This window comes from Centruroides sculpturatus, unplaced genomic scaffold (genome assembly GCF_000671375.1).
Source record: "Centruroides sculpturatus isolate CEXI.00-Female unplaced genomic scaffold, Cexi_2.0 scaffold164, whole genome shotgun sequence".
Lineage (NCBI taxonomy): Eukaryota > Metazoa > Arthropoda > Arachnida > Scorpiones > Buthidae > Centruroides > Centruroides sculpturatus.
In genome coordinates this window covers 201,729-222,761 of record NW_019384679.1, presented here as the reverse complement: position 1 = coordinate 222,761, position 21,033 = coordinate 201,729, and the positions used below count along the sequence as shown (strand labels likewise).

The 21,033-nt window shown below is 30.1% G+C and overlaps 1 protein-coding gene across 1 annotated transcript in view; it reads left to right on the top strand.

Annotated features, from left to right (window-relative positions):
• The first annotated feature begins 259 nt into the window (after positions 1 to 259).
• LOC111626938 (DNA repair protein RAD50-like) overlaps positions 260 to 21,033 on the top strand; it is a 65,592-nt gene continuing 44,818 nt past the window's right edge. The window contains exons 1-7 of the mRNA XM_023370473.1: positions 260 to 322; positions 8,059 to 8,160; positions 8,243 to 8,305; positions 9,093 to 9,134; positions 9,985 to 10,058; positions 12,317 to 12,422; positions 17,845 to 17,934. Of these exons, the coding sequence (XP_023226241.1) occupies positions 260 to 322; positions 8,059 to 8,160; positions 8,243 to 8,305; positions 9,093 to 9,134; positions 9,985 to 10,058; positions 12,317 to 12,422; positions 17,845 to 17,934 (540 nt within the window). The remainder of the gene's footprint in view (positions 323 to 8,058; positions 8,161 to 8,242; positions 8,306 to 9,092; positions 9,135 to 9,984; positions 10,059 to 12,316; positions 12,423 to 17,844; positions 17,935 to 21,033) is intronic.

Below are 21,033 nucleotides of genomic sequence, written 5' to 3'. Positions count from 1 at the left end.
CATTTGAACAGAATCTCAGTCAGACCTTGCATCATTTGAAAGTGAATAAATAAGAATAAATTTGTAGTGTTTAACATTTTAGATTTTATTTTCTAATTTTATATAAAATCATCATCTTTATATGAGAGAATATTTAATTACTTTTATCTTATCTTTGTTATTTAATTAATTGCATTTTTTATATTTATCAATGATTTTTTTAATAATGAATTATTGGTTGATATATCAATTTCAGACAATAATTGAATGTTTAAAGTACATGACTACTGGAGATATGCCACCAAATAGTGGTCGAGATGGTTCTTTTGTACATGATCCAAAGGTAAATTGAATTCTGATACATACAGTGGTACCTCAGGATACGAAATTAATCCGTTCCAAAACTGAGATTGTATCATGAAAATGTCGTAAGGTGAATCATTTTTCCCCATAGGATTACATGTAAAACCAAATAATTCGTTCCAACACAAAAACATACTCAAATTAAAGCTAAGTAGTACATTGAAAAAAATAACTTTAGTAAGGAAAACACTGAAAAATGCGTTTTGTAGTTGAAAATGTATAAATAGCCATAATAGAATAATCTATATATATAAAAATGAATGTATGTCTGTCTGTGTGTCTGTGTATCTGTCTTATGTCCTTCATGCATTACCACACCGTTTATCTGATTACCATGAAACTTTGGGAAGTTGTTTAATATATTCCCGCACAGTTTTCTGGCATAGTTCGATTGCCATGAAGCTTTGGGAAGTTTTTAAATACACTCCTGCGAAGGTTTCTGGCATTTATCCTACGATAGAGGGCGCGTGTTTACATGAGCATTTGAGCACTGTGTGTTCGATCAATTTCAAATTGTGAAGACCATTTCCCCCTTTCAAAGAATATCTCTATATATGCATTTGTGAACTGTTATTTACGATATTTGTAATAATCTATATATATAAAAATGAATGTGTGTGTGTGTGTCTGTCCTTCATGCATTACCACACCGTTTATCCGATTGCTGTGAAACTTTGGGAAGTTGTTTAATATACTCCGGCAAAGGTTTGTGGCATAGTATGATTGCCATAAAACTTCGGAAAGTTTTTTAATACACTCCCGCGAAGGTTTTTGGCATAGTACATTTATCCTACGATAGATGGCGCGCGTTTACACGAGCATTCGAGCACAGTGTGTTCGATCGATTTCAAATTGTGAAGACCATTTCCCCCTTCAAAAAATATTTCTATATATGCATTTGTGAACTGTTATTTACGATATTCGTAATAATGTTTGTTTAATCACTTTATTTCAACTTTTTTTTGCTAATTACGTATTCGCTCGAACTTTGTTAAAACTTTAACTGTATACCGAACAACAACCGAAGTTGTAGAAGGAAATTCGCCTATTTTACCGATCTAGGGATCCCCTTTTCCAAATTTTAATATCATCTAATAATTTAAAAAGACAAATTACAATAAAACGGTTTATTATCCAACTATCAGAAATTTCACAACATGCCAAGGAAGAGAGGAAGGAGCAATTAAATAATTAAAATTATAAAGGATTTAAAAATATATATAAAAATGGGGAATATCGCACTTCTGACAATCGCAGCGAGTGTGTGGGCTAAATTTGGAGAATCCGTGCTTCTCGCATGGACAACTGTATGTGGCCGGCTCACGCGTCGAAAAACCTTCCGATTTATTCGTGTACGCACCAGACGGAAAAACAAAAAATATCGTGTATCCACAAACACTCCAATAAATAAATAGAATTGAAACGACACTTTGAAATGTTTTCCCGATGAAAATTAATAATAATAATAAGTTTCAATAAAAATAATAAAATGTAAATTGAATTTTATCATAACGAGTTTGCTTGAATTTCCTTTCTTCTGAGATCGCAGCAATGCACGATGGGTAAGCTAGTCTATATATATAAAAATGAATGTATGTCTGTCTGTGTGTCTGTCTTATGTCCTTCATGCATTACCACACTGTTTATCCGATTGCCATGAAACTTTGGGAAGTTGTTTAATATACTCCCGCGCAGGTTTCTGGCATAGTACGATTGCCATAAAACTTCGGAAAGTTTTTTAATACACTCCCGCGAAGGTTTCTGGCATTTATCCTACAATAGATGGCGCGCATTTACATGAGCATTTGAGCACTGTGTGTTCGATCAATTTCAAATTGTGAAGACCATTTCCCTCTTTCAAAGAATATCTCTATATATGCATTTGTGAACTGTTATTTACGATATTTGTAATCATTTTTGTTTAATCACTTTATTTCAACTTTTTTTTGCTAATTATGTATTCGCTCGAACTTCTTTAAAACCTTAACTGTACCCCGAACAACAACCGAAGTTGTAGGAAGAAATTTGTGTATTTTAACGATCTAGGTATCCCCCTTTTCCAAATTTTAATATCGACTCAAAATAATTTAAAAAGACAAATTACAATAAAACGGTTTATTATCCAACTATCAGAAATTTCACAACACGCCAAGGAAGAGAGGAAGGAGCAATTAAATAATTAAAATTGTAAAGGATTAAAAAAAATATATAAAAATGGGGAATATCGCACTTCTGACAATCGCTGCGAGTGTGTGGGTTAAATTTGGAGAATCCAGGCTTCTCACATGGACAACTGTATGTGGCTGGCTCACGCGTTGGAATACCTTCTGATTTATTTGTGTATGCATTAGACGGAAAAACAAAAAATATCGTGTATCCACAAGCGCTCCAATAAATAAATAGAATTGAAATGACACTTTGAAATGTTTTTTTGATGAAAATGAATAATAATAATAAGTTTCAATAAAAATAATAAAATGTAAATTGAATTTTATCATAACGAGTTTGCTTGAATTTCCTTTCTTCTGAGATCGCAGCAATGCGCGACGGGTAAGCTAGTAATTGATAAAAAAAATGTAGTTTTATTTGCACTTTAACTTTGAGGATAGATATTGGTGGAGGTGTAAACTGATGGCGGAGGAGAGGGAGAAGAGAAATGATACTAAAACTTAACTTACATAATATAATGTAACAATAACTTAAAAATAACACTAATTTTTTAACTTTTCTGTTTTATATACATTTTTAAAATTTTTATTCACTGCTTTTTGCTTTCTTTCCTTCATTTCCACCAGCACTTTCACTGGATAGAGGTCGCTTGGTAAAATATATATCTAAAGAGGTTTGGCTTTGCCTACTTTTTAAAATGTTTCTAAAATGACTTAGGCAAATATCATTACTCTGAGCAGCAATACGGCCAGTGTGAATCTTTTCGGGATGTTTCTTTTCAATAAAATCAGTCACTTTCTGATAATACTTCAAGATTTCTTTTATCGAGCAAGATCCTTCCGTGACAAAGCAAACAGGCGGACTGAGACCAATGAATCGAAGTGAATAAAAAATGGTGTTACAAACTAATGTAACGTTGTATGGTGAGTTTTTGTTCGTATCGTGGAGCAAAATTATGTTTAAATTTTATGTCGTATCCTGTAAATTTCGTATGCTGGGGCGTTCGTATCCTGTGGTACCACTGTATATAAATTTTGAATGCATTTAAAGTCATTGATTGAAAAGTACTTAAATTGATACTGAAACTTACTTTTACTTGCTATTTAGAGTTAATAAAAACTGAAATGAATGATTTTTATTATAATAAGTGAATATCATATTATTTTGTAAATATAACATTTTGCAAATTAAAATATAATTGCAGTTAGTTAGAAAGAAAAATTTGAAACTGTTGAAAGGAGTCATAAATATTAGATTAACACTTTTTGGAAATGTAAAATTCCAAAAAGTGTTAATCTAATTAAATATTATGATATTCAGACCAGCCATATTCAGCATTAACATTTTGATTTGAAGAGAACAGTTGCTTGTGCTTATAAACTAGACATGGGCAAATGCAGCTCTTTTTGAGTTACATGCGGCTCTTGCTGAAAGTGTTAATTTCTGCTTTTTATTATTGTTTTTATAATTTTATTTTCACAATTTTGTGAAAATATGTTTATTAAAAAAAATCAATGTTTGTTTTATATTATATTTATATTATATAATAAAATCGCGGTACAGAACTGCAGTACAGAATAAAAAAAAAGTACAGAACTGCGGCTCCCATGCATTTTGCAAAACCTACATTTTGGCTCCCACTGAACCTTTGCTTGCCCACCCCTGTTATAAACTTTTGAACCAAATCAATCAATAGCATAAGTTTGAAATTTTATGACATGACATCTATAAACTTACTGGTATACCATAATGGCGTAAGGGGTATACACAATGGAAAAATCAATATCAATCAGTATTCTACATAGTTGGCTATCTATGCAGCATTCAATTTGTCATTATATTTAAATTTAAATATCATAATTGTGTTCCATCTAGAATGAGCAAATGTTAAAATTTAGTATCAATAAACTAATTAAGTGAAGATTAAGACCTTTAAGATGGAGATATTTCTTAAGTGTATGGAGGCTTTGGAACTCTGTAAGTCTAAAAAACAGGGAAAATCAGTGAACATTAAAGTCAAAGACAACATGGCTGATTGAAATAGAACTTATGCTAGTTCAAGACAATGAAACTATACAGCTAAGAAAGCTGAGAAGAAAAAGTCTTATAGGTGTTAGAGAATGCAACCAAGATCAGAAGTAAAGTTGTGTGAAGAACATGCATTGTGACAACAATGGTTGAAGAAGTTATTGTTGATTCTTCTCAATAAACACTAATTCTTAATATTGCAGAGTCTCTGGATTGGAATCACAGGTTGGAATTGGAACTGTTTGGATATTATAGTAGCTGTTGATTTAGACTTTGCTTTGGGTTTTGTTTGCAAGATTGAGCCATTAGTCATTAAATGACTTCAATTTCCCATCATTCCATCAATTATGATGACGATGAACAAAAGTCAAAGACAGACTCTCAATAAAGTCAATATTTATTTAACAGAGCCAGTTTTCAATTATGATGTGCTTTATGTGTCCCTTTCCTGATCCAGATCACAGAAATCTGTAGTGTTAAATATTTAACACCTAGATCTTGATGATTTGTCTGCTTCAGGAGGATGAACTCAAAATATTGTATTTCAAGAAGTTCTGGAATAATTACGAATTCAAAGAAGTATACAGTAATACCTCGACTTACGCTACCCCGACTTACGCGAACCCGGAGTTACGCGATTTTCAAATCTTGTCAATTCGTCTTTTGTTTGAGTGCCATGCAACTTTTGATTACTCACTCCCCCCACACTATTGTTCAGCTTACATGTTTGGATGTGTTGCGTGGAATCAACATATAGCTACAATTTATTTTGTGTTATTTATTTCTGTGTTTGTTATATCTACGGAGACTCGAGAGACTCTATGTGGTGATTTCTTGCAACCGTGAATGAATCAAAAGACGAGATAAGATTAACAAGAACGTTTATTAGCTTACATACACCCGACTTGGATTTTACACAAATTGCGAAATTATACCCCAACTTATGAGAATTCGACTTACGCAGTTGTCGCTTGGTCCCACCTATCGCGTAAGTTTGGGGTATTACTGTATATAATAATAATTCAAGAAGTCTGAAATAATGGCAGACAGTATTTTTAAGAATATAGAATAAATCAAATCATCATAAATTCCATCATGTCAAACCTTAAGGAACAAAACAGTCTTTCCTCACAACTTTTATTAGAGGTTAACAATTAAGACATTCACTTATGATAACATCAGTGAATATTTAAACTGTTTTACATAATAATCACATACACTGAACCAATTTACGGTGTGGTATGATAAAGAACAAAAACTGTTTTTTTGTTGTTTATCGTACCACACTGTAAATTGGTTCAGTGTATGTGGTTATTATGGAGGTGTGGTGAGTAGTTTGTTTTATTGTTTTACATAATTTTGCAGAGGTATAGCCTCTAATAAAAGGTTGACTCTGTGAACGAAGACTGTTTTGTTCCTGGTGATTGGACATTATGGAATTGAAGATGGCTTAGTTCCCTCTATATAGTATTTCTGAAATTCTGAAATAAACTTGAATGTCCAAATGTTGGTAGGTCTAAGAGTTTTATTCATGAGGTGATTGTTATGAAGTGGGCCACCACTACTGTCATCATTGATCCAAATCCCCTGCCAGTTGAAATTGGTCAGCCTTAAGAATGCTAAATTCCCACTCTGGGACCTGGATGCAAAATTGAAAGAAGTTTCATGGCATCAGAGAACAGGCAGATGCAAATCTCCTACAGACAGATCCAGAAAACATTTTGCTGTACTAATGATTTTTGTGTATAATGACAAATTTTATTTGAGGTCATTGATTCCAATGAGCTGGTTGGTATGAATCTATTACACAAAATATCAAGAATGATTAATGTGAGCTACAACATATGCTGATTAGAGTAAGTCAAGATGTTCCCTTTCTCATTTATTGAGTTTATGATGTTTGTATTCCACTCTGTAAGATACTAGCAATAATCTCATGAATAGCACAAAGTAGCTGTGATCCAACATTTTTCAGCAGTTCAACTTGTATGAGGTTTAAACCTGGGACTTTATTGTTTTTTTCTGTATAGTCATTTTGACATAGTTTCAGTCAAATGGTTGTAGGATTTACTAGCCTGTTATGATCTAAAACAGGGATGGTGAATCTATGCACACATGCCCAAAGTGGCACATAAGGAGAAATCATCTGGCTTGTAATGTAACATATTTCAATTTATCATCTGTTTTTTTAATCATCCTTTCAATTTATCACTTGATCATTCTTTTTCAGTCAGCTTTTTAACATTTATTCTAATTAAAGCATATTCATTTAATTTCTTTCAATATCATTATTCAATGTCTAAAACTTTGGCACACATAAACATCTTTAAAGCTAAGTATGCTTTACTATATGGCATGTGTGCTCAAAAAAGTTTGCTATCCCTGATCTAGAGTAAGAATAATTGGCTGGAGAGGTATGGTGTATGTGAGCATGTTGTCAGTGTTTTACCATTAATTGACAATGGTCTGTTTGTCATCCAAGTTAACACCATTCTTATGATCAAGATAATCTGTAGGAAGAGAGAATAAATATGAGTTTAAAGCCATTTTGGTTGGTATTAGTTTTATGGTAAAATGCTTTGCATTCAGATTCTCAACTACCTTGAGTTTACTCTTTTTGGATGCTCCTTTTTTGTTGTTGGAGTCGCCTTTACTTGCAGCTTAGTATTTCTTGGTAGCAGAATTTGTCTGTAGGCATTATTTTTTTTTGTCATTTTTTCACATTTCCTATCCAATCAATCTTTGCACCATAGTCTTTTTCTCTTACATATAAAAATGTTTGCCATTTTACTTATAATATTTTTCAGTTTGATTCATTTATTGTCTAAAGAGTTATCATTTTCTTTCACAGGTATTAGGTGCTTGTCAAGCAGATTGGCAAGTGCAGTTTTTATCTTGATATCTTTTAACTTCTTGCAGTTAAATTTCTGTTCTCCATGTTCTCCAGGTTTCTTTTTTCATTTGAAATTTTTTCACTAATTCTGGCAAACATTAAATGATGATCCAAATCAATGTTCACATTCTTGCATGTTCTAATATCTGTCAAATTGAAATAATGTCTAGCATCCATTATGAGATGGTCAGTTTGTTTATGGGTCTTATCATCTGGTGATCTCCATGTGATCTTACATATGTCTTTATGTTTGAAGTATTTGCTGCCAATAATCATACTGTGTGCTACAGCAAACATTATTAGCTTGATTCCATTAGGTTGTTGAACTCATACTGGATACTGTTTTTTCAGTTACTGGCCTGAATTTACCTTTCTTATTTTTGCATTTAAGTCACCTATCACATTTAAGTCACCTATCAAATTCTAACATCATTATGTGGACATTAATCATACAATTTTAAAATTAATATATAATAAAAGATTAAAATTAACTTAATTTTTGAATGTATATATTAAAATGTTAAATGTTTAAAAAATACAATATATTTCTATAAATCATGAAGTGATTTGTATTTAAATTTAAATATTAAAGCAAATTAATATTTAATAACATTTGTTCTGAATAGGTTGCTCATGAAACCAGTGTTAAAGGACAAATTAAATTACAGTTGAAAGATATGACAAATAAGACAGTTGTAATCACCAGGTCATTAGAAGCAAGTCAAAAAGTGAGTAATGGTGTCAAATTTGGCATTGATCCATAAAACTTCATATTTTTTAACTTTTTTGAATGCATTAAATATTTAATAGGTGAAAAAAGTGGCCCTACGTACATTAGATGGAACAATAAAAAGAAAAAATTCTTCAGGTCAGGTTAGTGAAAGATTTTTTAATTTTAAAACAGATATGCATTTAATAAACTAATTAAATAAATAAAATAAATACTGATATGTATGAGAAGAAAAAATACAGAAAAGATTTTGGAATAGTTTGTTTATAAAGTGCAAACATATTCAAGCATTTTATACATTACAGATAGCCTGGATTGGTAATAGTATGGGATGCCTTGATTCAAACTATTTATGAAAAATTAAAACAAATTTAAATCCAGATCTCTCCTAATAGTAAAAGAATTTGAAAACAACAACAAAAATTTTTAATTTATGATTTTAAAATATATAAATTTAAGTGAAGATAACTGTCAGTTGACTTGAAATATTTTATGAATTTTTTTATGAATATTTTATGAATATTTTATGAATACTTGAAATATTTTATGAATTTTTTAAAATCATGCCTTAATAGTTAGATCATGCAACTATGAATAACTAATCAAATGATTAGGTTTTGATTACTTTATAATAACTGTAATCAGTAACTTGATTAGTTTAGAGAAATATTGTCTGTTTTTTGTCTAATCAAATTTTCAATTAAAATGTAAACTTTTTTCACTTAATACAAGCTTTAAATGCAAGGGGTCTAAAAACAATTGCATTAGTCATCAATAAGAACTTTATACCTTATTTGGAATGAATATTAGTATTTTTAAATTGATATTTGTTTTGATATTTAATTGAATAATTGCATTGATTATGACTATATTTGTTAATAAAATTTATATACTTTTAAAAAATTCAATTTTTTATTTTTATTTTTTCAGAGTACTACATTAAGTTGTAAATGTGGAGATCTCGATAGAGAGGTACAGAATGATTTTTACACAATTTTTAGCATTTTAATTATATTTATTTATTTAATTTAAAATATTTTATTTCTCGAAATAGATCTAAGTACAATTTGTTAACTTAATAATAGATATTTAAATGTTGCTGTTTGAATTCTTAGTTTTACATTTTAAAGGTAATAATAATTAAAATATGTTTAACCTATCCCATGTTGAAAATTTTCTCTATTACGTGTGGCCATCATGTTGAATTTTTGTCAATGTTAAGCCTAATGAAAATTTAAAAAAAAAATAATAATTGTGGCGTTAAAAATTTTTTTTTTATTTTTCACAAACAAAATAGATATATTAATAAATATAAAAACAAAAGAAATTATATTTTCAAAGTTCATTTTAATATAAAAATTATGACACAGCGACATCTAGTATCAAAAACATTTTGATACAGAAATGAATATGTTGGGGGTCAAATGAGGTCAACACAAAAATATTCAGGAACAACAGGACAAGTTAAAATTAATATAATTGTCAGTCACATAGCAATAAAATTTGACACCTATAGTGGAAAGTGAAAAGTGCCTTTATATACTGCAAAAACTATCAAGTCTCAATATTATTTTTCTGATACCTTTTAATTGTCAGCTTTGGCCAGAGCCACGTTGGCCATATTTTTCCTGTGCTATTGATAATAAATATAACATAATTTTACTTTCATTGATTTCATTATTCTTACATTCTTATTATTGCTATAAATGTTAGAAAATATATTAAAAGTTACACTAAGTATTTTACTCTTATGCTTCAGTATATGATAAGATATTTCAGTGAAATTATAAATTTTTATTAAAATCTGTATAATTATTTTTAGATGATTAGTTTATTAGGAGTGTCTGAAGCTGTTTTGAATAATGTAATATTTTGTCATCAAGAAGAATCAAACTGGTAATTAAAATTATATTATTGTAACATTTTTTAAAAATTTCTGTCTTTAATATATTGCATAATTAGTTCCCATGTAATAAAGCATATCATGATATAATGATAATACAAAATAGAAATTGCTGAATATTTTTCATTTTATGAACTATGGAATTTTCAGCCTAAATATTTTGAAAACGTTATCAAATTTAATTGTAAAAATAGAGATTTATATTATTTTATGCCTCATGAAATTTTACCAAACTCTAAAAACAGAAATAATACTGAAATTTCAAAAATTCAGAATATTTGTATATTTTGTTTTTAATGAATTTAAGCTAGTCTCACACACTAAAATAAGATAGTCTTGGATATGGATGCCCAGCGGAAAAAGTATATTTAATTACATAAAGAAACAGAAAAATATAGCCATATATTTCAAAGTTAGGCTTGGTGGAATTGGCAAAAAGCTAAAAACTTAAAATTACAGCGGAATCCTGGTTAACGAACGTAATCCGTTCCATGAGTCCGTTCGTTAACCGAAGCAATTTTTCTCATAGAAATTAATGCAAATACAATTAATCCATTCTAGCTGTCAGTATTTTTGTAATTTTATTTGTAAAATGGGTTTTCTTTAATGAAAATATAGGAAAATGGCTCATAAACAGTCGATCTAGGTTAAATTTTCGGAAAAGGGGAAAGATTTGACTGGTATAGAAACATCACATATGATCATTAAAGTTCTAAAATGACAAATAGCAGAAATAATAGGCTAAATTATGAGCAAAAGGTTTATGGGTTTATCAACAATCTCCAATCAGAGTCAACGAACAGGTGTCAAATAAATGCCTCGGAACAAACCTTTCTCATGACCTGATCTGGTTTCGGTTTTCACCTGGAGACAAAGAAGAAAACAATCGGGAAGCGAGGAATGGGACGCAGGACTAATCGTAAGGTAAGATTCAAGGAAGAAATACTATAAAAACCCCAAATCTCAAGGTCAAAATGCAGTTTTCCTAAAAATTCTATGGCGATTAATCTGTGTCGTCTTCATCTGGATTAAGCCTGAAGTCGTGCCTGCTAAAATTTGTGTTGTGTCTTGTGGACCGCTCCATTCGTTGCAGCTCTATTATCTACCATTGCTTCTGTGACCAAGCGAACCCATCTCGTCCACTCTGGGGCTACGACTGATCAGCTTGTACTATCGTAGGACCAGCGATATGCCACGCCTCAGTGCTGGGAGAAAATACTGTAGATAAGCCATTTCCAACCACCTCAAATATGTAAGCATCTTCCCGTTCTAATAAACGATTTTCACTGTAAAATACTTGTCATCTTTGTCTCCTCCATCACCACCAATGTACGAATGGACCTAGACCATCACTGACACACGATTAACTGACTCCCCTAAAAGTCGGCAAGCTTACAAATTTGACACAAAAGCTGTTAAGTTCGTTATCCAAATTTTGTTTGTTACCTGAGACAAAATTTTTGCAAAATAAAAGTTCGTTAACCGATTTGGTCGTTAACCAGGACATTTGTTAACTGGGTTCCACTGTATTGGTAACACTCAGTATAATGTTATGTTTGATAAATTTTGAAGGAATTTGAAAATTTCAATTTGATTTTCATCTGAAAATAAGAAATTATCTTGAGAATGCTTTTCAGAATTTATAGAAAATACTTTTGTAAAATAAGGAGTTTGAGCTTTATTTTATGTTTTATGTTGTAATAGAATCTTTTCTGAACATTGAAATTAATAAAAAGAAGATATATTAAAACTGAACTTAAAAATATATTAAAAAGTAATCTTTATATCAAATGACAATATAATTGCAATTTAAACTGAAATTATAATAATATGATTTTTAATAAATATAAAATGCTGCATTACTTTTAGGCTTTGGCAAATCATGTTTATGTTTAGCAATAAGGATTGGACTATAGTTTAATTATAAAAATAAATAAAGTTATTTTTTATTTACTTTTAATGTTTTCAAATTGTATTGATCTATAATCATATAGATTACATAATACTATTTTATTATTTTATATTGTAAAATAAAATTACATATTGCTAAATTGATATATTCTTGTGTTCAAATTTTCAAAAGACTTTCAATTCTATAATTATACTTCGTTTTGGACAGATATGTCTTTCTTTCATTTTTTAAAAGCATACACTGATTTTTTCTTTCCACTAACATGTTTTTTTTTTTAATTCTAAAATTTCACAATATGAGATTTTTTAAAATAATAATTAAGTAAAATAATTATTTTAGGCCATTGAGTGAAGGAAAGGCAGTCAAAGAAATATTTGATGAAATATTTGCAGCAACTCGATACATTAAAGCTCTGAAAAGTATTAAAGAAATTCGAACAGAACAGGTATTTTTTCTTATAAGAATTTCTATATATATACTTAATGTCATAAAGCATATTAAAAAAATAAATAAATCTGGTATCATATCTCAGACCTGACCAACTTACANAAAAATTGATTTATGCTGATTATATTTAGAAATATCTGCAAATCAAATTAATGAAATAAGCAGGAATGATGACAATGGGAAGTTCTGATGAAGATGAAAATAATGAAGTATCCTTTCAATCAATGACTTTCCAAATTTTTTAATGAAAATTACTGATATTTTGTATACAAATAAAATTAATAATAAAAGGTTGACTTATATTTGGGTTCTAATTTTTTTTCAAACAGTAAGGATTCCAAAATTGGGAGTTGACTTATATTTAGAAAGTACAGTATTTCTTATTGAACATTTATGAACAGAGAACAGACAAATTATTAAGTTTTTATAATTACCAGAAAGTTGAATATACGAGGGCAGTCTTTTCTCAAGCTTCAGTGGTCCCTAAAACAAAGAAAGTGTAAATAACAAAATTAATTTATTACCAAAAGTTAGGTACAAACATGGTTACTTTTTGACATAATTACTGTGAAGCTTGAGGAATTTGTCATATCTGTAGACAAGCTTTTCTATCCCTTTGTCATAGAATGTTGCCGTCAGTGAATTGAGATGGACTTAACAACATTGTTTTAAAGATTGCCATTAGTCTCAAAACTCTGCCCTGCTAGCTATGTTTTCAGTTCAAGAAAGAGACGGAAGTCTTCACACATTAAAAAGTTCCAAGCTGGATGGAAATCTGAAAGGTCTTCTTTACCTTTAAATGCTGGCTGGATGGCTGAGAAGTCAAGGTAGAAGTCTACCACTCTGGGGGACCTGGGATTGAATCCGGACAGATTGAGAAATCCCGAGGAATTTTTTGGGGTGGTCTGACCGGATATGTCGGCCCCTGTTCCTTACCACCCGGCCGCCCTGGCCAAACCCATAATGGGCTTGCTTAAAGAGATCCTCTTAGTGCCCACAGAGTGGAAAGAGTTAAAAAAAAAGCCTTTAAACACCCAGTGTATAGCCCCAATTTAGAACCGAGTGACTTCCACCCATTTCCTGAACAGAAAAAGTATCTAGGAGGGCAGAGGTTCGAGACTAATGACAATCTTCAAAACAACATTAGGGCCCATTTCAAGTCACTGGCGGCAACATTCTATGAAGAGGGGATGGAAAAGCTCATCCACAGATATGACAAATGCCTCAATCTTCACGGTGATTATGTTGAAAAATAATATGTTTATACCTAACTTTTGGTAATAAATTCATTTTATCTACATTTGTTTTTTTTATGGACTATAGGAACTTAAAAAAAACAGCCTATGTAGATATTTATGATATAAATATTTTAAAATTGAAAAATTCAATAAATGAGAGTTTCAGACATGTCTGTGAAACATTTATAAATATTGATAAATATAATAGAAATAAACAAGAATTATCTTTAGATATTCAATATTTAAAATTTTCTGTGTAATGCAATCTATGGAAAGGTACCTAAATATGGAAAAGTAAATTTGCTGTAGAGCAAAAAGTGCAATCTAAGTACAGTGCATTCTTTAAACTGAACTTAGATTGTTTCTAGTAACATTTGGCAACATTTTAAGCTGTAAACATTTTCTTACATACTACTATTAGTCTGTAGAATAAGATACTATCTAAAAACAAAAATTGATTTTTCTCTGATATTTATTTTTTATTAGATGAAAAATTTATCTACATATAAAGCAGAAATAAAATATCTTAAAGAGAATAAAGAAGAATCTGATAAGGTATTGAAAATTATTCTAGTTTTGTGGTAGATATGTAGATATATTTTATTATGCATGAGAAAGCACACATACATTCTCAAATTTGAGAATGGATTACTTGGAACTGTCCTGTGCAGCCTGCAGACCTTGTGTAGGAATTAAATTAAATTTTTAGTGCAATTGTAAATAATGATTGCTTTTGAATGATTGACCAAACTAAGCCAATTGTTTGTTATTGAATTTAGCAGAATCAGTCAGTTTTGGTAATTTCTGCAGAAATTTTATTTTGTTAACTTTTTTTATTTTACTCCTAAGAGTCTTTACTAAATGAGCAATCATCAAAAATTGAGGAATATCAAAAATTTATCACAAAATTTATTCTGCTGTAAAGTATAAATTTCTATTATAACCATATTGAATACATAAATTTATAATTACATGTTTCAGACTTTATAAAAATGTTTTAGACAGTTATAGAAAAAATGAGATAAGTGAAAACAAAATGAAGTTTCAGTTTCTTTTTCAATAGGAAAGTACATAAAACTGGAAGTACACTTTCCAGAATACATGTTAAGTATGCAAATAAGTCGACTTTCCTGGCATGATTTAGATGCTGGGTAGCTAATACTAGGCACATAAAATATTGTTTTATGTGCCTAGTATTAGTGCCATTAATTTTATTTTTATTGATATTGATAAAAAAGCAGCAGTAAGTTACAGTTTGTTACTTATATGCATTGGAAACCTATATTATATTTCTTTCTATAAAACAAACTTTTTGAGTAGAATTTTCCAATTAATTGGGCTGCAATTTGAAAAATTGTAGACCTGTAAATTCCCACTGTGGATGGCTTGGATAATGGTTTTCTATCCCGAAAAGTCAGGATTCTTTTGTCAGGTCGAGTGGAGGAGATGTGAGGGGTCGTCGGTAAGGTGTTGACAATATTCAAATTAAATACACTTTTTAACAACAAAACAAACATTTATTAGACAAAACTAGAAACTAACAAAGAGATTATGGACCATTCACGCAGATTTGGAAGGGCCGCGCCGAAAGAGAGTTCACAATACTTTTGGGGTAGCATACCTCTGGTTGATTCAACGTCGGGTAAGGTATCGATTTGGATAAAGGTGGAGTCTTCAGTCGATTAGGTCTTCTCGGGAAAGGTCCTCTGCAACGTCTCCTTGGGGATTGAAGAGATTGGTCGGTTAGGTTGGTCGGCGTAAAGATCGGTCTTGGAAGAGCGGTGATAACGGACTTGTTCACGAACGGCGAAGTCGACCCCCCTTCGGTGGTCGTCCCTCTTTTATATCTTTGGAAGATCTTCTATCACATTATCTCTTTACACCAATCGCAGATATCTTCGAATAAGATCCTGGTGATTCAGCTTCAGGTTCTGGAGGGAAAGGAAGTTACTCCGGGGACGGGAAGATGAACATCCGCCTTTAAAAAGTTTCGAAAGAGGGTAAAAATAGAGGGGTTCTTTGTTTAAAATAAATATTTGATTTATTAATTTTGTTGTTTAAAGGTCTCAAATTCGTTTAATTCGATCTGATTTTCATATCTATATACAAACTTTTGATGCAAACTAGAAGTCTTGTTATTTCAATTCAAAAATTTTTTCCTGAAAAGTGTTAGATAGATGACCAGCACAACTCTATTGTTAAAGGAAAAGTATTATGTACAGGGACAAGCCACTACTAATTTGAGGTGGAGAAGATATATTTTAAATTAAATTAATTAAAAATATGATTAAAACTTGCAGCTTGGCATTGTGATGATGTTACAATAAATAATTGCTCATTAGGTATGATTTAAATTCAGTTTGTGCTGAAGCCAAAATTACTACATAAACAATTAAAAATTGATTTATGCTGATTATATTTAGAAATATCTGCAAATCAAATTAATGAAATAAGCAGGAATGATGACAATGGGAAGTTCTGATGAAGATGAAAATAATGAAGTATCCTTTCAATCAATGACTTTCCAAATTTTTTAATGAAAATTACTGATATTTTGTATACAAATAAAATTAATAATAAAAGGTTGACTTATATTTGGGTTCTAATTTTTTTTCAAACAGTAAGGATTCCAAAATTGGGAGTTGACTTATATTTAGAAAGTACAGTATTTCTTATTGAACATTTATGAACAGAGAACAGACAAATTATTAAGTTTTTATAATTACCAGAAAGTTGAATATACGAGGGCAGTCTTTTCTCAAGCTTCAGTGGTCCCTAAAACAAAGAAAGTGTAAATAACAAAATTAATTTATTACCAAAAGTTAGGTACAAACATGGTTACTTTTTGACATAATTACTGTGAAGCTTGAGGAATTTGTCATATCTGTAGACAAGCTTTTCTATCCCTTTGTCATAGAATGTTGCCGTCAGTGAATTGAGATGGACTTAACAACATTGTTTTAAAGATTGCCATTAGTCTCAAAACTCTGCCCTGCTAGCTATGTTTTCAGTTCAAGAAAGAGACGGAAGTCTTCACACATTAAAAAGTTCCAAGCTGGATGGAAATCTGAAAGGTCTTCTTTACCTTTAAATGCTGGCTGGATGGCTGAGAAGTCAAGGTAGAAGTCTACCACTCTGGGGGACCTGGGATTGAATCCGGACAGATCGAGAAATCCCGAGGAATTTTTTGGGGTGGTCCGACCGGATATGTCGGCCCCTGTTCCTTACCACCCGGCCGCCCTGGCCAAACCCATAATGGGCTTGCTTAAAGAGATCCTCTTAGTGCCCACAGAGTGGAAAGAGTTAAAAAAAAAGCCTTTAAACACCCAGTGTATAGCCCCAATTTAGAACCGAGTGACTTCCACCCATTTCCTGAACAGAAAAAGTATCTAGGAGGGCAGAGGTTCGAGACTAATGACAATCTTCAAAACAACATTAGGGCCCATTTCAAGTCACTGGCGGCAACATTCTATGAAGAGGGGATGGAAAAGCTCATCCACAGATATGACAAATGCCTCAATCTTCACGGTGATTATGTTGAAAAATAATATGTTTATACCTAACTTTTGGTAATAAATTCATTTTATCTACATTTGTTTTTTTTATGGACTATAGGAACTTAAAAAAAACAGCCTATGTAGATATTTATGATATAAATATTTTAAAATTGAAAAATTCAATAAATGAGAGTTTCAGACATGTCTGTGAAACATTTATAAATATTGATAAATATAATAGAAATAAACAAGAATTATCTTTAGATATTCAATATTTAAAATTTTCTGTGTAATGCAATCTATGGAAAGGTACCTAAATATGGAAAAGTAAATTTGCTGTAGAGCAAAAAGTGCAATCTAAGTACAGTGCATTCTTTAAACTGAACTTAGATTGTTTCTAGTAACATTTGGCAACATTTTAAGCTGTAAACATTTTCTTACATACTACTATTAGTCTGTAGAATAAGATACTATCTAAAAACAAAAATTGATTTTTCTGACATAAGGTACCTTTTTATAAATTATATTATGATTTAACTAAAATCGAATGTCTTATTTATATATTTTTATTAACGATTAATCTTATACTTTTAAATATCAGTATTTTAATAATTACTATTTACTCAATATAAGATCAATTGAAATATTTTATATGTTTGAATTTTTAAATTTTTTATTTTTTAAGTTGAAAATTGAATTGGAGAATGCAAAAACAAGACTTGTTGCTACAAAAAATAAAATTACAGATATTTCTGAGAGACTTAAGCCAATTGAAGTAAATCAAACATACATATATATTTTTTTTTAAATACTTTTTATAATTTATTTTTCTGATTCATATTCTAAATTATGACATTTATAGAAAGATTTAAAAATTGTTATAAAGCAAGAAACTAACATTAATAAAATCAAAGAAGATAAAGGTAACAAAATTTTTCTTTATTGATAGAAGCTAATGTTAGTTTTGCATTTTAATAAATAAATGATATAAAGAATTATTTTACTTATTTTCTACATTTTATAAATACTTTCTAATTTTTTAGCCAAGCATGAAGGGATAAAAAATGAACTTATTAAACAGAAAAGTGAATTGCAGAAAAATATAAAAGATATGTTTCAAGGTACGAAGCATGAACTAGAATTAAAAATAGAAGAATTTGAAACAAAATTACAGGAAAAGAAAGATTTATTAAAGAAGGTAAAAATTTTTTAATGTATATTTAATTAACCAAAGAATTTTAAATCCATAACAACATTTATTATTACATAAAATATATAATCAAAAAATTTTTGATAAATAGCAGACTTGTTTTAGTAGATTATTAGAAAATGATAAGACATAAAAAATAATATACAACACATACAGTAGTACCTCAGGATATGAAATTAATTCATTCCTAAACTGAGATCATATCATGAAAATGTCGTAAGGTGAATCATTTTTCCTCATATGATTACATGTAAAACCAGTGGTGATATTCAGCGGGTTCGCACAGGTTCGGCCGAACACGTTGTTAACATTTTCAAAGTTTTCCGAACCCGTTGTTAAACACACAGTGGTTTTGTTTCTTTTAAAAAATGTATTAAAATATACGTATTATACTATGTAACACTACTAAACTAGAGCCTTATACCCCGTTCGCCTTGGTGCAACCTCCATCGACCGTTTCAATCTCGACTGAAACGAGGTTCAATCGCGATCAACTTGAGAGTTCTTGAAACTAGGTCCAGTCATACGAGAGGTCCCACAATCCCACGCGCGCGAGAAAATACAAGATGGCTGCGGAGCACGTGTCGGGCTATCAACAGCGAAATAAGAAAGATATTGTATTTCGAGAGACGATGACATCTGTCTATTATTATAATAATACCTAACGATAAAATAAATGATTTAGAAAAGTTTTTCTTGTTTAACTGCTTTCCCTATGACTTTTTCTGATTAAAAAAAAGCCAATTTTTATGTTTATAAAATATTTTGAATGAAAAATATTAAAATATGTACAAAATAAACCATTTTGAACACTTTTTTTTATTATTTATAAAAAAAATATAGTTCTGGCATAAACAATGTTAAATTTTAACTGACTTAATTTTGTGAACGCATCTTTTTTATTTATATGAATATTTTGATGATATGAAACCGTGCTTTACAATTTGTTTATGCTTCTAACACAAGAAAGTGTTATAAATTAAGACACTTTATTGTGTTAGAAGCATAAATATTATATGAATATCTTAAGGTCAGTTTTTGCTCTAATGTTGCTAATGCACCATTTGAGCGAAAAAAAATTGTTAAGGAAAAATTTTCTGTTAGCGAACCCTTTGTTAAATATTTCGAATATCACCACTGTGTAAAACTAAATAATCTATTCCAGCACGAAAAAACGCTAATTAAAATTCAAATTAAAGCTAAGTAGTACATTGAGAAAAAGTAACTTTAGTAAGGAAAACACTGAAAAATGCATTTTGTGGTTGTAAATATATAAATAACCATAATATAATAATAATTGATAAAAAAAAAAAAAATGTAGTTTTATTTGCACTTTGAGGATAGATGATGGTGGATGTGTAAACTGGTGGCAGAGGAGAGGGAGAAGGGAAATGATACTAAAACTAAACTTACATAACATAATGTAACAATAACTTAAAAATAACTTAACACTAATTTTTTTTATCTTTTCTGTTTTATATATTTTTTTAAATTTTTTATTCACTGCTTTTTACATTCTTTCCTTCACTTCCACCAGAACTTTCACTGGATTGAGGTTGCTTGGAAAATATGTATCCAAAGAGGTTTGGCTTTGCCTACTTTTTAAAATGTTTCTAAAATGACTTAGGCAAATGTCATTAAACTGAGCAGCAATACGGCCAGTGTGAACCTTTTCGGGATGTTTCTTTTCAATAAAGTCAATCACTTTCTGATAATACCTCATGATTTTCTCTATCGAGTGAGATCCTTCCACGACGAAGCAAACACGCAGACTGAGACTGATGAACAGAAGGAACACGTGATCATGGCAGTGGCGCTGTGAACTAATTAATTAATTAATGTTGTATGGTGAGTTTTTGTTCATATCGTGGAGCAAAAGCATGTTCAAATTTCATGTTGTATCCTGAAAATTTTGTATGCTGAAGCATTCGTATTCTGAAGTACTACTGTACATTTTTTTTGACCCAAGTTCCTCAAATATCTTGGAATGAAAAAGAACTATGTATTATCTCTTGAGATAGTCCAGTAGTGTGTTTATGAATCAAGAATCTAACTCTTATATCTACTATAAAAATACAGAAGTAAGAGTTAGATTAAATGTATCTAGAATATTAATAATAGTCTTCTCATATAGATTCATAGTTTTGAGAAAAAGATTTTCTGAAATAAAAACAAGCATTGAAAATAAACAAAAAATTCAGCAAATAATTTGGAGATTAGTTACCAATTTTGCACTATTTAAAAACAATATACACCAATAAATTGTTTTGATCTTGAGTAAAACTTTACCCAGAATTATGGAAAATGTTAAACCAAATGATTGCCTTAATTAATTGGGCTATTTTTTGCTACTATTAATAATTAGAAATTAAGTAATTTGGTATTAGAGGTAGATGTTTGGCACATTCTTTTATCTAAATTAATAATTATAATAATTTAATATTTATTAAATAATTTAGAACAGTCTGGAAGAAAAGAATCAGCTTAGAATGGGATTTGAACATGCAACCTTCACTTACCATGTGGTGTGCTGCCAATTATACCATCCAGAACTCTGAGAAATTCTTTACTTCCAGACATCATATTTAAATGTTGATATTGTTTATCTCTAATACCAAATTACTTAATTTCTAATTATTAATAGTAGCTACTAGCATGTTTTTT